The sequence below is a fragment of the Lissotriton helveticus genome, chromosome 4_1, assembly GCF_964261635.1.
Source record: "Lissotriton helveticus chromosome 4_1, aLisHel1.1, whole genome shotgun sequence".
Taxonomy (NCBI): Eukaryota; Metazoa; Chordata; class Amphibia; order Caudata; family Salamandridae; genus Lissotriton; species Lissotriton helveticus.
Genome location: NC_136063.1, coordinates 401,828,899 through 401,845,260, shown reverse-complemented (window position 1 = coordinate 401,845,260; position 16,362 = coordinate 401,828,899). Strand labels below are relative to the sequence as shown.

General features: G+C 42.3%; 1 protein-coding gene across 19 annotated transcripts in view; it reads right to left on the bottom strand.

The window, feature by feature from the left end:
• UBR5 (ubiquitin protein ligase E3 component n-recognin 5) overlaps positions 1 to 16,362 on the bottom strand; it is a 2,132,574-nt gene that overhangs the window by 1,864,458 nt on the left and 251,754 nt on the right. For 15 of the 19 annotated variants that reach the window (XM_078686916.1, XM_078686920.1, XM_078686919.1 and 12 more), the window contains 2 exons: positions 7,598 to 7,757; positions 6,984 to 7,133 (listed from right to left, as the gene is read on the bottom strand). In XM_078686916.1, the coding sequence (XP_078543042.1) occupies positions 6,984 to 7,133; positions 7,598 to 7,757 (310 nt within the window). The remainder of the gene's footprint in view (positions 1 to 6,983; positions 7,134 to 7,597; positions 7,758 to 16,362) is intronic. The other 4 variants (XM_078686932.1, XM_078686933.1, XM_078686935.1 and 1 more) reach the window with 1 other exon arrangement.

Below are 16,362 nucleotides of genomic sequence, written 5' to 3'. Positions count from 1 at the left end.
AAATCACTCTCTAAGGAACCTATGTGTTTTTCCCATTGACCAGTATGTTTATGTTTTAGAATGCCCAGTGTTGAATTCAGGCTTGAAAACTTAACTCCGGTTATCGGGTATGAATAAACTTCGTTTTGGTGTCTTAAAATATATAAAAAGTATTTTAATAAATTAGTTTCGGATTTCTCGAGTCCGGGCAATTGCTTATCGTCCATGTTGGTGATGCGAAATGCTTAACAAACGTTCCTCTAAGTTGCTTGTCTGCTCTTTGCCACTCTACCAGGCCCGAGAGAAGGTGCACAAGAGAGTACCCGGGGTCCATCTTTATATATTGTGCTAGTATTACATGGTAAGGCACCCCTGCAATACCATATTATACTTTCACCTTGCAACAGGTATGAATCCTGCCTTCATAGAAAAGCACCAGTTTTTGAGAATAAGCCATTCTAATTTGGATCTCCTGGTCAGAAATGCAAACAATAACAGCATAGCAACATACTACTTGTAAAAAAAATATATATATAATTAATAAAAGAGAGAGAAGACCAAGTAGAAAGTATCATGAAGGGAAAATCCCTTAAAAACAACCAGCATTATTACCAGATGCAGATACAACAGCTAAATAATCTTAAAGAGTTGATATCTAAAACTATAAGTTGAATAGTCAACAAACACTATTTACTAAACCTTTCTTTACACGGTCATGTAGCTGAGCAACCAGCATATGAAAACTATTTGCCAGACTAAGCGGCAAGTTAAAAGAAGCTCTGCAAAGAGGAATAAGAGTCAGCGGAAGAAAGTGTGCTTGTACAAACCTAACATCTTCAAGTTACTCTTTTCTGGGCTTATATCTCATAACAGAGTAAAGCATTTCTGTTCATGGAATAAGGTTTTAGTTGGGAGAACATTTTGCTTATCTTGAGACCCTACCTGTTGGTTAGAATAAATGCACCATTTCAAACCTTAACTTGTTATCTCAAATGCCTGGTGGCCAGGACCATTAGTTCAACTATATTATGTGGGCTAGAAAAGCATGTAAAGCCCTTAGGCATTATCAAACAAATATTTCATTAGAGGACACCCTTTCACCATCGCCCAGAAGGATAATAAGTGACTAAGAGCGTTGTTATGGGTGAAGAAACAAGAATGAGGACCTTTAGGTGGATCTCACACCTCTAAGTAGATAGCCCCTCTTAACGGGCAATAAAAATTGTGCTTTAATTAACATCTGTTCCAATGTAAAACATGCAACTGAGATTTTTTAGGTACTCTGGCAAGTGGGGCTCGAAGTTCTATTTTTGACCGGAACAATGTTCTCTAATTCCTCTTTGCCAGACATTGTGGCAACCCGTCTTAATATGGTCACTATGCTTCATCTCCAATGACCTAATAAACGTGGGGTTGGAATTGCTATCATAGCACATGCTGAATACTCAGAATTCTCCCCAATGGAATTTTCCACTGTAGAGGTCCTGGGGTTCTCAATTGCATTCTCTGTCTCAGTGAGTGGTGTTTTATACGACTACCCTCCCACTCTTGTGGGTTCCATTTTAGATTCTTTCCTAGACCTTTCACGTTCGCTGTATCTGTTTAATTTTTTAATATCTGGGTACAGCCTCCAATTAGTCAACTGACATCTAAATAATGTATTCTGGGAAGGCCTCCCCAGAGATTTTGCAGAGTGTTTTGAGGCCCACCCGCCAGAAAGGTTATGCGTTGGGACCAATATTTGGCCCACAGAGACTGCTCTGTTGGGAAATTATCCCCAAGGTGTGGTCTGATCACTATCTGAACAAGTTCTCTACAAAATTAAACAAAAAGAAAGAAATAGTTTGAGCAGCATAAACCCCACCATGACAGTTGTCTATCCCTGGGGAAGGCCAGCTACTGCGGATTTCGCTCACTCACTCATCACAACTGATAGGGCTCTTACAGTGGATTCCGCAACCAATGACTACATAATTATGTCCAGTGAGTTGATGCAGCCCTAAATGCAGTGCTGCCTTTAAAGAAGAACGCACTACATGAGTAAGGCATTTGACCCCTTGGTACAATCCCTCCCTAAAAAGAGACCAAGAACGTCATAATAGACTTGACAAAATCTGGCATACGGACTACTTCACTTCCGCCAACTCGGAGTTTAAAAAGTCCTTAAATCACTATACATGCTTGTTAATTACAGCTAAAGCTGTATACTATGCTAGTAAGAGCCTAGCAACTGAAAATGCTTCTGAAGAAATCTTTATATTAGTACGATCCGGTTCCACCGCAAAGTATGCTTTAGCGGCTGCTGAGCATTTACGGGTATTAGCAGAAAACATCTCTAACCTATTTCAGGAAAACAATTGTAACCATCTGCAATTCATTAGGATCTAAGACGCAGAACAGGCTGTCAGGTGAGAATGCATTCGTTTATTTCCCACTCCAGGTTCACAGTGTGCCTCAATCCAGGCCTTTTAATGTGAGCTTGGTCATTAATTGCGATATTATACTATGCTTTCCCAGTGGGGTCGCTGGGATTAGCGATGTATCGATAGCTCTATATTTGGATCATTTTGTACCACTTGATCTGGAATATGTTTAACTCGATTGCCTGGTCTATTTCATCAGGCTCGCCGCTGGATCTTATTCCACCTAATTTGTGGATAGCAGCCAACTCTGAACTTGAATACCCTTTGCCGGAGGCCTGCAACAGCTATTTAGCTAACACCTCAGTCCAGCCAGACTGACACATCGCTCCCTCATTAAAAAAAAAAAAAATTATGTAGATAATTCTTCCCTATTCAACTTTAGAATACTTTCTCAACTCCTTCTTGCAATGAAAAGTTTGAAGAAGCATGAGGAGTAAATCTGTTTTTCTTGAACAAAACCAGATTCTTGAGATTGTTCCGACCTGAACACAGAACAGACACTGCTCTGTCTGTCCTGGATGAACGGAGTCTGTTGGCGGACAAGGAAAATCAGGTGGCTTTAGTGCTACTTGATTTGTCTGCCTTCGACAAAGTGTCACATTCTATTCGTTTGTCCAGAATGTCAGAGCCAGCATTGGCGGATCACCTCACTTGTTGCCATCATTGGCAAATCAGCTCACTTTTTGAGCAACACCTGTCTAACGGATAGGAGTCAAGATCTATACCTTCTCCTTATATCTCACAATTGCATCAGAAAGTCTATCAGGGTTTGTTGCTGAGCTCTATCCAGTTTAATATACATATTTGTCCTCTGGCAAAATCAATTAGATCTTTTGAGCTCAGCTGCATACATTTAGAGGAGATACTCAATAATCCCCACAGAGCACGATGGGTCTGCATTCACCCTCTCTATCCATATATGTATGCAGTGCTTAATTTATGCTGGTGTTTTTAGGTGCTCTGCACTGGCAGTTATTTATAAATAACAGCACCTATTATGGGATTACACGGTACAGTGGTGTTGTGAGTCTATTCTCATGCTGAATTTATCAATGCAGTGTTCCTTTAAAAAAAGATTACTCAAGCACGTAGATAATGCTGGTACAAGCATTTAGCAGCGTTGGCAGTGCTGTGCTTATTACCAGCAGGAGTGGACTCTCAGAATGACTACGGCTCTGGCAATCCTTTTTTACAAATTAAGCACTGGATGTCTGCTGTTACTTCCTAGTTGAGCTCAAACGCATAAAAGTTTAATTCTGACAAAACAGAGGTGCTCTGGTTTCAAAGTCTACCTATAGAACCCTTTCCATACAATTTCTAGCCTCCATCTTGGTCTGTGTCTCCTGATCAGTTGAGACCAGTGAGAAACCTGGGTTTCTACGTGAAGTCTACTCTCTTTACCAAGGCAAGTCAATCCCCGTCGTCCACATGCTACTTATTGTTTGATACTTAGAACAAATCTGCCACTCATCCAGTGGCAGTTTGCCACGTAGTTGTACAGGCGACCATTTTTAGACTTTGGACTACTGTAGTTCCCTCTTTTTGGGTGTACCTTTGGGCTACTTAAAGAAGCTCCAACACATTTAAAATAGAGCAGTCAAACTTGCTCTTACGTTCCTTGGCATGAATCTTCCACTGCATTGGCTCCCAGTGGTGGCAAAAAGGATTGCTTTAAAATCTCTCTGCCACATTCAGAGCATTTTATCACATTTACCACTGTATCCCAGAAACAGGTTCACATGCTATATACGGTCGCATACTCCAGTCCACGATGCTTCTTTTCTGTTTATACCTACATTTAACTGGATTCGATATGGCAGCAGCACTTTCACGGTAAAGTCGGCCAAATTATGGAGCACACTCCTGTTAACTTTATGCAGAACACAGGCCATATGTTGCTCTTTAAGAAAGCCCTTAAGACCTGGATAAATGTTCAGTATTTGCATTTTGCTTGTATGATGTAGCCCTTTCTCTCAATGCTCGGGCACATGTATAGGTAAGCTGTGCGCTGAATAAATACATGCCCATTAATTTCACATCTTCCCAAACAAAATGTATATAGGCACATGCATTTTATGAAGGAATGTGTTTTGAATAGTAAAGAAATTTAATACCAATGAGAGTAGAGCTGCGCTATACAAACCAAAGAACTAGAAAATAGTTTCTGCTTGTGCAGCTTATTTCTTTCAGACGCCAGATTTCTTAAAACGGATGGCAAAGCAACGTTTATGACTGAAGCAGTGCCAACATCTACATGTATTTTGTTAAGATGAGGCTTTTCTGTACCATAAAGATGCATACTGCACTACTCTGCTGGGCATGCCATGATACATATTTGCAGTCAGAACATGTTTAATTGAGACTCTTAGTAACAGAGTCGAACTGAAAACAAATTCAGCTTGGCTCTCGTTTTATCCAAATTTTAGCTCCAGGAGTTAAACGAATAAAGACCAAATCACATATTTTTCTTATTTCTTCTAAGTTCGGTGTAGTTTCAACTTTATGAGAGATCCATTCAATTCGTTTTTTGCCATTACTACTGCATGTATATAAATGACTGAGAAAGTGTACCATTTGGCAACACTTTCAAGTTCATTCATGGTGGTTAAGCCTACATGCTTGAGTGTCCAAGGCTTACGGCCTCTGCTTCAGGGTATGCAGAATCGGATGGCCAGAAATGTTGGTGTACAGGATATGGCCAACATGTGTTTCTTCCACTGGGCGGGTGAGGAACCAGTAGACTAGGCTCTAATATCTCACTGCTTGAAACCTGGCTGGTTGTCGCGTACTTTTAGTACTCAACCTTACACTTTTACAAAGTAGGATGCCAATACGCTTCACATTAGGAGGCTAAAATAAAAAAGAACTGTGGGCTATTTGTTTCCCCCGACTTCTCCCGCTGTACAGTGTACTTCATATTGTATTAAAGATGTAAGAGGAAGGGGTTGAGCTTTATACGATAGGACCAAGAGTGTTGCTATGAGAGTAACATTCCATATACTTAATCAAACGAGGTAACTCCGATTCAGGCAACATAAACAGTATCAGAAGAAGCATCTATGTAAGAAAACAAATTTAGGATAAAGGTGTACCCTTGGAAATCTTTAACTAAAATAGATTTCTAACTGAAAAACTGGTTACCACTTTAGCTATGTGACTAGTTTGAGTCACCCCTAGCTATAGCGTAACACAGAACCCAAGTATAAATGCTATACACTGCAAAAGAGTACTTAATCAAATGCTGAAGATTAAACTTAAAACACAAAATTCAAATTCAAAGACTGCAAGGTTTCAAGTTTAAACGGTAGGAAGTAGTAGCAGAAGTAAAGTGGTAAGTAGTACTAACTAAGTCAATATATTTCAATGTCAAAACTGAATATTTGGTCTGTCTCACTGATAAATGGGTCAAAGTTTAACCATTTTAGAGGGCAAATTTAAGAATAATTGTAAATTAAGCTATATAGACTGGACAGATATTTAGGACGCCATTTTATGACAATATAAAAACAATAGTTCCACCAAATAAAAAAGGCTATGTCTACTTTTTCGGCCAATCAACTATTTCTAAAATGGTTTGGTGAAAATTTGTAACTTGTCATACAGTCAGATGAATGGTGCTGTGATGTTTATGTGCTGCAAGTTGTGCACATTTTTTCAGTTTTAAAATGGCACATAATAACCATACACACATTTGTGCGTGTACATACACACATATTGGATGATAATAAAATGAGCATATCTAGCACTCCGAACCAAGTCTCCTCTATCAACACTGATCTACAAGGTGAGGAAGACCAATGTACCTTTTGACACTGCACAGCATTGTGATTCCCTGCAGAGACTACCTACATTTAGGTAAGTCGCTGAATAAATCAATGTCAATCTTTGCATCTCATCTTCTGCTACAGTACCACACGGATTTTAGTGCCGTTTGGGTTAAAGAACAGAGATGAAAACACTGCTCAAATGTATTCAACATTCTTCTTTAATGAGAAGACTGGTAATAATTTAATGGGATAGTATGTTACTCGGATAAACACAAGATATCCGTAAGTCAGTTGATAGAAATTAATGTACGAAATAGTTCTATTGTGCTCCCTGGCTGAAGAGGCAGTAAACTTCCAGAACATTATCCTTTACCAAAATCCATACTATGGGCAACAACTGAACCAGTGACCTAAAGCTAAAATGCTCACTACATGTATTTCAAACAAGTTAAAAACATCCAGTCCCATAAACTAAACTTATTCTGCAACTAGAAGGACTTATTCTAAATAAAACGTGTCACTAGAAATTAAATGACCTTAGTTAAACACTGATAATTTAGAAACATCTCTGGATGCAGAATTTAAATTGAACACATATACAACATACCAATTAAATACATTTCACAACAGTATTGTTTATTCAAAAAGCAAGGCTAATGCATTGAGTCTACATCTATGTTCAGCAAAGCCATGAGCAAACACATTGGCATACACAAATTTAATGCAAAACCAGCAAGCTGCAGTTAGTTCTAGAAACCTCAGCACTAGCCCTCTGCAAGGCAAGGCACTCATTAAAAGAAAGATGCAGAATTACCTCGGGATGAACCTATCCTGGAAAGTGAAGAACGCCGGAAGGAGGGATAACCAAAGTAGCTAATATCTTCTGAAAACATAGCATCAGCATCAATAATGACACTGGGGTGAGCAGAATGAATGTCAGCGTCCAGCAGAGACATTAGATCCTCTATAAACACAAGGATCATAAGTGATCAACCAATCAAGTAAAACATAATTGCCAAAAGACACAACGCATGCATTTATTATCACTCAAGGATGCAGCTGGGTTAGAAATTACATTGTTTCTCTAGAAAAACAGCATTTATCACATTTAAAATCCTTGCTGGATTTACAAAGTGGCAAACTGCAAATACCATTGGTCATTCCACTAGACATGTTATTGGTCATCCTATTTAAAAAAGTGATGCAAATAGGGATTGTGTATTCTTAATATGTATAAATCATTTAAATGTTGTATCCTGTGCACGTGTTTAGCATTTATTTTAACCATCAATTGAAAAAGTTGACTTGCACAGCAGTTATTTATAAATATTAACCGATTCACAATTAGGTTAATTTATAGGTTTATACAGAAATGGAGGAGTACAAATATCCTACTATGAAAGCAATTAAGTGGAAGGATACACAAACCTCCTGGCAAATAGGATTCACTTGCTGTGTCATCACCATCATCTCCATCTTCATCATCTCGACTTAACAAATTGTTTACTGCTAGATTTACATCAAGATTAGTTCTCTGAAGTTCTCGAATTATCACACTTCTGGATTTTCCTTGTAAAACGACTTGTGCCTGTACAAAGAGCAATTTTTTGATTATTTTTACTCTGAGGCACCAATGGACAGTAGAGAACTTGCATATCAGATTTATGTGAACAGCAAAAAAATTCAAACATTCGTACATTTTTACTTAGGTACTGTAGCACATTTCTCACTAAATGAAAACATTTAGGTGGGCTGACAAGCTGCAGGGAAGTTAACAGATAAACAGAACCTTAATAGGAGGAGGGCAGTAAGAGGAGTTCTATCATTCTCCCATAACATCTGAAATAACATATGGACTACTCTTTTTCATTGTTTTTCATGGGGGTCAACATGCACAAAATGAGGTGAAATGGACCACTGGATACCATACAATTAAAGGTTCAGGTGCAATCTGTCAATGGTGCTAAATGCTTACTACTGGCATGGTGGTCAAATTACTACACTTTTTTTGGAAGGGGGTGGGGAAGAGTCTTTATTAGAGTTTCTTCAAAATACATTGGTCATAAGTGCAATTTCACCAAACAAAGAGGTAAAGTGCCTTATATTCATTTGTTATGCTGGATTATAACATTAAAGTCAAATTCCTACACTTAACACTGACTAGTTTATATTTTTATCAGATATAATAGTAGAATTCCTAAATCTGAACGTGAACAGCAGAGTTGCTGAATTTACTGGTGCAAGAGTAAATGCCATGCTCAGTTATGCCGATTATCTCCTGTAAGTAACAATTTCAATTAATTTCATGAAGCCCAAATGAGAGGCATTAAAAATATCTATGCCTACCGAAGGATAAACACCACACTAGGGCAGCTGATGAAATAATTAAGTACTGCCCTCATTACAGACCAGAAATAATTAAGTACTGCCTCCATTACAGAGCAGAGCTATCAGGCAAAGCTTCAAAAGAAACAGTTTTAAAAAGTTACAGTTTTGCCATTAACAATGGTAAAAAAACACATTTATGGAAGTTTTATAAATTAATTATGCTCAATATTGGAGTCTTATCAGTTATCTTTATATTAGTGTCTTACTTCGCATCAAGATATATACATTACAGTGAAGTCAAATCTAAGGTCACAACATCAACAAAATGTTGCACCACGAAGCTCACTACATTAATGCATGAACAATAACCCATGGCGAGATACCATTACATTGTCATCTCCCTCAAGCCCAGGGCCACGCCCCCCTCCCGACTAAGCAGCAGGGCATACCTGCTAAAGCATTACTAGGACCTCCAGAGGGCCGCCCCAGCTGGGAAGAATTGCGCCAATGATTTAAGCATTGTAGCACGGAGAACCCACTGTACATGAACCTAAATGGCCCCTTAATCTTGACTCTGGTTGCTGTGGGAGGGAACCAAAATAAAAGCATACTACGCTGGTCCCTAGTGAAGGGAAACAAGCCATCCCCCACTGATCTGAAAGATTCATGATCAGAGCAATGCAGTACATACAGGCAGCTGCAGAGGATCCCCTCCCGCTAGTAACCCCCAACGAGCCCTACGAACATTTAAAGTGCAACAGCAGAGCTGGTCACGTTGGGTGCGTGCCCGGGTCGGTGGCAGCGACTGGGTCAAGCAACAAGCATTGGGTGGGGCAACTCGAGAGCACAGCCTGCCCCACTGCAGAGACCTGGATCAAACCTGCAGAGAATTAAATTCCAGGCACCGGGGCCAACCCTCGCGCCCACAACAGGCACTTGTAACATCTCGATAAATCCCTTTCAGATTGTTTCCTGGAATCCCGTCTATCCACAAATATGGTGGTTACTGTCATGTCTGCAGGACACAAGCCGCTAGCGAACTGCAGACGCGGCTTGTACCAACACTGGAGCATTCGCAGGCAAGCAGTTCCAGAACTCAAAAGCTTGCCACCCCCGAAGAACGCTTTGCGTTTTACCATTCGGGTCGGCTTCCATCCGTTTCCGGATCTTCTCCAGTGCATCCGGGTCGGTGTATCGTCGAGTCTTCCTGCCTCCAGCTTCACCCTCGTGATAGCGTCCACTGGCACTCGGGGTTTCCTCGTTTCCTGCTGCTCTCTCGTTGCGGCGTCCACTGGCACCGCCTCCTTTGTTTCCTGGCGCCTAGCCGCAAATCCTGCATCATCTATTTTGTAGTAGGAGATTAATAGCCCGTGTTTCAAACATTGTTTCTTTTCGCCTCTGATCCCCATAATGAGGCTTGTTTTCGAATGTAATGAGAGTAAGAAGTTACTCTCTATGTTGGCAGCCACAGTTTTTTGTTATGTAATTTCGGATGCATATGAAATCCCTAAAATGCTAATTTGGTTAAGACCATGATTTGTAGAGGTCTTAGTTTTCTTTCGTCTGAGGTTTCCAGAAGTAAGGGGCACCTAACAGTTGTGTTTTATTTAGCCAGTATCAAGATTCTCCTTATAGCCGCCCCAGCTTTATAATAGGTAGGCAATATTATCACATTACGGAGCATGCATTTCCCACCAAAAACGGGATGTCAGTTTATGTTTCTTTATTTGTCTCCTTTTGTGTTTAGATGTTTATGTTCTACCATTCACCCCAGTTATCAGTTCACATTGAAGAAGGGAACTCTAAAGGTAGATACCATATCCAATAACAAGAATAGTAACTACAGCATTAGGATTACTCTGTGTAACTCATCTCTTCTCCTGTTCTTTTCCTTTCTTTTCTAAAGAACATCCTTTTTGAAGCTCTAATTCCATACAGACTGGGGTGCGACGTGGGACCATAGTGTTTTTCCCTCCTTGTTTACTCCCTTCTTCCCCTGGTTACTCTTTGTACTTTGACCACGTTGGGTACAGCAGGTGATCAGATGAATGTAGTGGATCTTCAGCTCAAGGATATTAGAATCTCGGGGTCCGTCCTATCCTGGCTTAAATCCTTCCTGCTTAACCGATCCTTCCAAGTACTTGAGGGAACCTCTAGATCTCGCGTGATGCCTGTACACTGTGGAGTTCCCCAGGGCTCCTCCTTGAGCCCTACATTATTCAATGTTTACATGTCCCCCTTGGATAAAATAGTCACCCCCCCATGGGGTAAAATTGGTGACTTACGCTGACGACACCCAGCTCGTTGTCTCCCTGAGCCAGCAGGGCCTTTCACCCAGCAACCTGCATTCTTGCCTGCAAGACATATCCCATTGAATGGACAGCTCACATCTCAAACTGAATAGTGACAAAACTGAGATTCTCATGCTGGGCCACCAATCTCTCCCACTGCCCATTACTCTTTGGCCACCCTGTGTGGGACCCGTACCAACACCCAAAAAGGACATCAAGAGCCTGGGAATCTGGCATGACCAGGAACTATCGTTCAACACTCAAGCCAGGAAGACTGCGGGCGTATGCTATGGCATCCTTCGGACGACCCGCAAAATCCTCCCCTTCTTACCCCAGACTCCAGGAAACTCCTTATTCAGGGTCTTTTACTACCCAGACTAGATTATTGTAATGCCCTCTTCCTAGGGGCCCCCAAGAAAGTCATCGCCAAGCTACAGGTCAACCAAAATTCTGCAGCTAGACTCTTAACCGGTACAAACAATAGGAGCTCGGCAAAACCTGCACTGAAAGCTCCCCATTGGCTCCCCATTCAGGAGAGAGTACATTTCAAGACCCAATGCACTACTCATAAAATTCTCCACGGCAAGGGCCCCCCTATCCTTAGCAACATGATTAAACCCCATACTGTTGCCAGAAATCTGCGGTCTGCCCACCTTCATCTGGCCGCCATACCCAGAATCAAGAGGACCCGCACAGGAGGCCGTCTTTTCTCCTATAATGCCCCTAAGCTGTGGAACTCCCTCCCTCAGTCCCTGCACGCCGAACCCAACCATTTTACGTTTCGCAAGCTTCTTAAAACTTGGCTGTTCCCATAACCTCTCTTCCCACTTCTGCTAGCACTCTCACTAGCGCTGGGACGCTCCCGGGCAGCCATGCGCTTTATAAATCCCTTTTTCATTTCATTTTTCATTTAATTTCCATCTTATCATTTGTGTGACGTTCCTGCAGAAACGTGAGTAGGAACTTACAGCTACAGGGGGGGGGGGAAGGTTCGCAACCTTAAGGACATGTTTTTAAAGTCAACAGAAGGACCGGGGGGTGATACACTTTCGAAGCCGCCCCTTGAAGGGCCATCTGGCGCTGGGGTCCCAGATGAGCCGATCACTTATCCCTATCTGGAATCGCGATTTGTCTTGGTGCGTGAAAATCTTCAGGAAGGAGTTCACACAGGAACTGAAAGAAACCCAGTGTGACCTAGGGGAGAGAGTCTCCACGCTGGAAGACCATGAAACAAGCAGGAAGGAAGAAAAGGGCAACTCCAACAAGCAATACTTCGACTCTGGGAGCAGCACATGGTCCTCCAAGCCGACACAGAAGATTTGGAGAACAGATCATGTTGTGATAACATCCGCATACGAGGGGTCCCATCTGGGGCTGAAGGATCAGAAGTCACCTCCTTCGTGAAGGAACTCTTCAGATCCATCTTGGAGGCTACCTCTGAAGTGGACATTAAGCTCGACAGAACGCAGAGAGTGGGCCCCAAGCACTCGCCCAAAGCCCCACCGCCTGATATCCTCACGTGAATACATCATTTCCCCTTGAAGGAGCGCATCCTACAGCGGGCCGGAGATAAACATCTCTTACTATATTCAAGGCTACCATCTGGTCCTTCATATCAAGGCTTTGCAGCCATGATCCTCCAGAAGCGTACAGCCTTCCGCCCTATCACCGAGCACCTACGTGCAGCAGGAGTAAGCTACTCATGGGGTCATCCCTTTCGCATAATCTTCTGCCATGAAGGGAAACTACACCAAATTCGATCATTGGGGGGAAGCACGCTGCACACTGGCCTTGAAGGGAGACCCATCTGTGCCTATGCGGAGCGAGAAAAAGGAATCAGACAGTATGAGGAACCGGGGACGGGGATGCCAGAGCCTCCCCGGGCGAGCATCGCCCAGACCCTTACACAATAGCCAGAGGAAAGCAGGAAGTCACAGACTCACTATCCAGAGCGTCCTCAAGGACGGCAACACCGTGAACTACCCAGGGCTTACCTTTGGGGGTCTTACCCTCCTCTCTGCCCGTATTCTCTTTTCCACCTCTGCCTTCTCACACTGCTTTAGCTTTTTTTTTTTAGGGGAGGGAAGGCAGGGAGGGGGGGCACACCCATGAAGCCCAACTTGTGAACAAAAATGGGCTTACTAGAAGTGGACTTTACATTTACTCATGCCAGTTTCAACTTCTTGTTGTTTTTTGCAGCAAGTTCGGGCACTTAGTTCTTTCTTTTGGTTGGACCTGGGAATTACCTACATGAGCCTTTGATCTCATTGTCCCCTAAAGCAATGCATATCACTGAAGTTTTCCACATGACTTCCTGGATGGCCTTTGTGAAAAATGTCACCCCTGTGCCCATGTCAGACCAATTGAGAGTTCTCACACTAAATTTTAAAGGCCTTAATCATCCCCTGAAAAGAAGCTCTATCTTATCATACCTGGAGCATTCAGGGGCACACATTTGCCTACTACAGGAGACACACCTTCTCCCTCACGACAAGCATAGGCTCTGCTCCAAACATTTCCCTCTTTTGAACAAAACAGCAGGATTGGCCATCGTGGTCTCCCGACACTTTAGGGGCAAAGTACTATCCAGAGAGGCCGAACTAAGCGGGAGAATGTTAGCATACTCACTACAAATGGTCTCTAGAACTATGACAATAGCCTCTCTATACTCACCTAAAGAAGGGCAATAAATATTCCAACGTCAGGCGGTGACAGATCATGGGGACCCAAAACTGCTCAGTCCTGGTGGGGGGCGACTTAAATCTAGTCTTCGAAAATGATCTGGTTAAATCTGCACAAAGACATGGCCAGATGCCCTATCCAAAGGGGGAAGCAGACAGGCTAGAAAACATGGGGCTAGCCGATGTCTGGAGGAACACCCACACACAGACCAGAGATTACACATATTACTCATTCAAGCATCAAACATACTCCAGGTTAAATTATTTCCTGGGCTCACACAAACTTACCTCTCGGGTACAAGGAGTCATTATTGAACCCCGATCCCTGACTGACCATGCGGCCGTAGTAGTTACAATTGAAATCCCAAAACATAGCATTAATCCCAAAACATGGAACCTGAGAGGTAGTCTCTTGCAAAGACCCGAGTGTGTAGATCAAATCACTAGAGCTATAGCCATCAATGACAACCCGGTTACTGCCATTTCCATCAAATGAGATGCATTAAAGGCAGTGGTCGGGGGGTACTGATCCGTCAAGTATGCTTCGACCTTAGTCTCTAGAGGAACAACTCTTGCTCATGGCTTGGGAGGATAGCTGCAGTGCAAATGGCAATTCTACCTCGGTTCTTGTATCTATTCCAGGTCCTGCCAATTGAACCACCACCGGGCTCTCTACGTTCCCTGCAGGTCGATCTAAATCGCTACGTCTGGGCCGACAGGCACCCCCGACTCCGAAGAAACCTAGCTTATAGGACCCAACTGGAGGGCTATTTGGGGCTTCCGAACCGTCACTGGTACTACCAGGCCACCCAACTAAGAATATTTGTGGAGGAAATGGATACGTAAAATTATATCCTTAAATCGAATCAGTTATTATACTCCTCTTCACTCCACAGAAATATTCCCGTCGATATTTTGGGAAGTAAAGATGACGACATGGAGAGATAAGGGGATTCGCCGTTTAGGGGATATCTACAGTGCGGGGACAATTGTTTCCTTTGTGGAATTAGCTGAACAATATGTAATATCCAAGAACGATTTCTTTAAATATTTACAGATACGGGACTTTACTTATAAGCACTGTAGATCACTACCTATTTTAGCTAATGAACTTCTAGAAGCTCCGATAAAAAGGGGCAAGATTTGGACTTTGTATGATATATTATTGGCAAAGCAGCCAGACAACAGATTCAAGATATGTAATGGCAGGTTAGACTTGGTAACTCTGGTTCATTTGTGCAAGAATCAATTGACATGGCGAGCAAAGTTATTTTGACCGCACATTTACGCACCCAACACTATATAACCTTGTTTAATTTATATTATACACCTGCTAAATTGATGAAGTGGGGTGATGTTCATGATGGAAAATGTTTTAGGTGTCAGTCGGAGGTAGCAGATATTGTACATATATTTTTTGATTGCATCGTGCTGAGACAATTTCTTTTAAGTATTGCACAATTTCTGTCTCAAACGACGAGTGCTAATGTCTCGATATCTAGAGAGAGGTTATTGGGGTGTGTAAAGACAGGGAAGATAAGCAGGCTTGGTATTCAGTCCGATATTTTATTTTTATGGCTATGGCTGTTGCTCGACTATGTATTGCCTCGATGTGGTTGAAATCAGAGGCGCCATCATCCGAAATGTAGCGAGCAAAGTTTTATACTGTGTTTTATCTGGAATTTAATTTGTATCGTATTAAATTGCTGAGGAAAAAGCAATTAGGGGGAAATATTTGGCAGCCCATGATACAACATATGGAAATGTCGCTTTGAAACTGTTTTTAGATGGTCTATTTTTTTGACTGCTTACGCTATTGGTAATGCCTCTACAGCACTTGGGTTTTTGATTTACGTGTGATTTGCAATGGTTATAAATGCTATGAATTGAATAATAATTATTATTTTTTTTTTAAAGAATCTTTGTGGAGTGGTCATGCGCAGAGTCGGAAAAACATTGGATCTTTATGGAAAGGGTGCCTGCAGGGCAACCCTATGGAGGATACCCTTCCTCCATTAAAACGTACTGACCCCAATTTATATATCTTCTCAATCACCAAACCAGCACTAGTAATATAAGATAGGGTGGCGACACGAAGGAATATCACTTCCTTCCCCTCCCCCTGACACATAGTAGGGAATCACTATTTTACACCGACCCTAACTGACCCAGCGTTCCACTGCTGGAACCATACAGGATACAGATCGGTGGGCACATGTTCGACACGGGTCCTCTCCCGTTCAAATCTCTTTGCCAAGAGCACAGACTCCCTGAAGGTGAGCGCTGGCATTACACCCAGATTTGTCACTGGGTGATGCAACCCACAACTAGTCCAGGGGCGCCTTACCCCATTTAAACGCTGGCTGTTTTTTAGCACGGCAAGCACACGTCTTGTCATCCATCTGTAAAGGCTCCTAAGCCAGGAGAGCAAAACCACCAAACCCCCAGGTCAAAAGCGAAAGGAGTCGAAGATTGGTCAGGAGTTATCTCCGAAAGAATGGTAAGATCCACAACTGTGCTCAACAGACAGGCCGTAATGACTAAGGCATTGAATCAGGAACTAAGATCATACCATTGGTATCTCACCCCCAACAGACTACACAAACACATGCTATCTAGATCACCCAACTGCTGGTGCCAATGTGGATCTCCTGGCACACCACTACATATACTATGGGAATGCCAGAAACTAGTTGCGCACTAAGCACAGGTTCTTAAGGACAGACGCACACTTACCTTCCCATTAAAGTCCAGCAGAGGCAGAAAGATTGGGCTAGCACTACAGGCAGTTGCTCTGAATATACTAGTGTATTGGGGTACCGAGCACATTCCCATTCATCAAGGATGGCTACACAGACTGTGGTACATAACGGGGATAGAGTGAATCACCCTC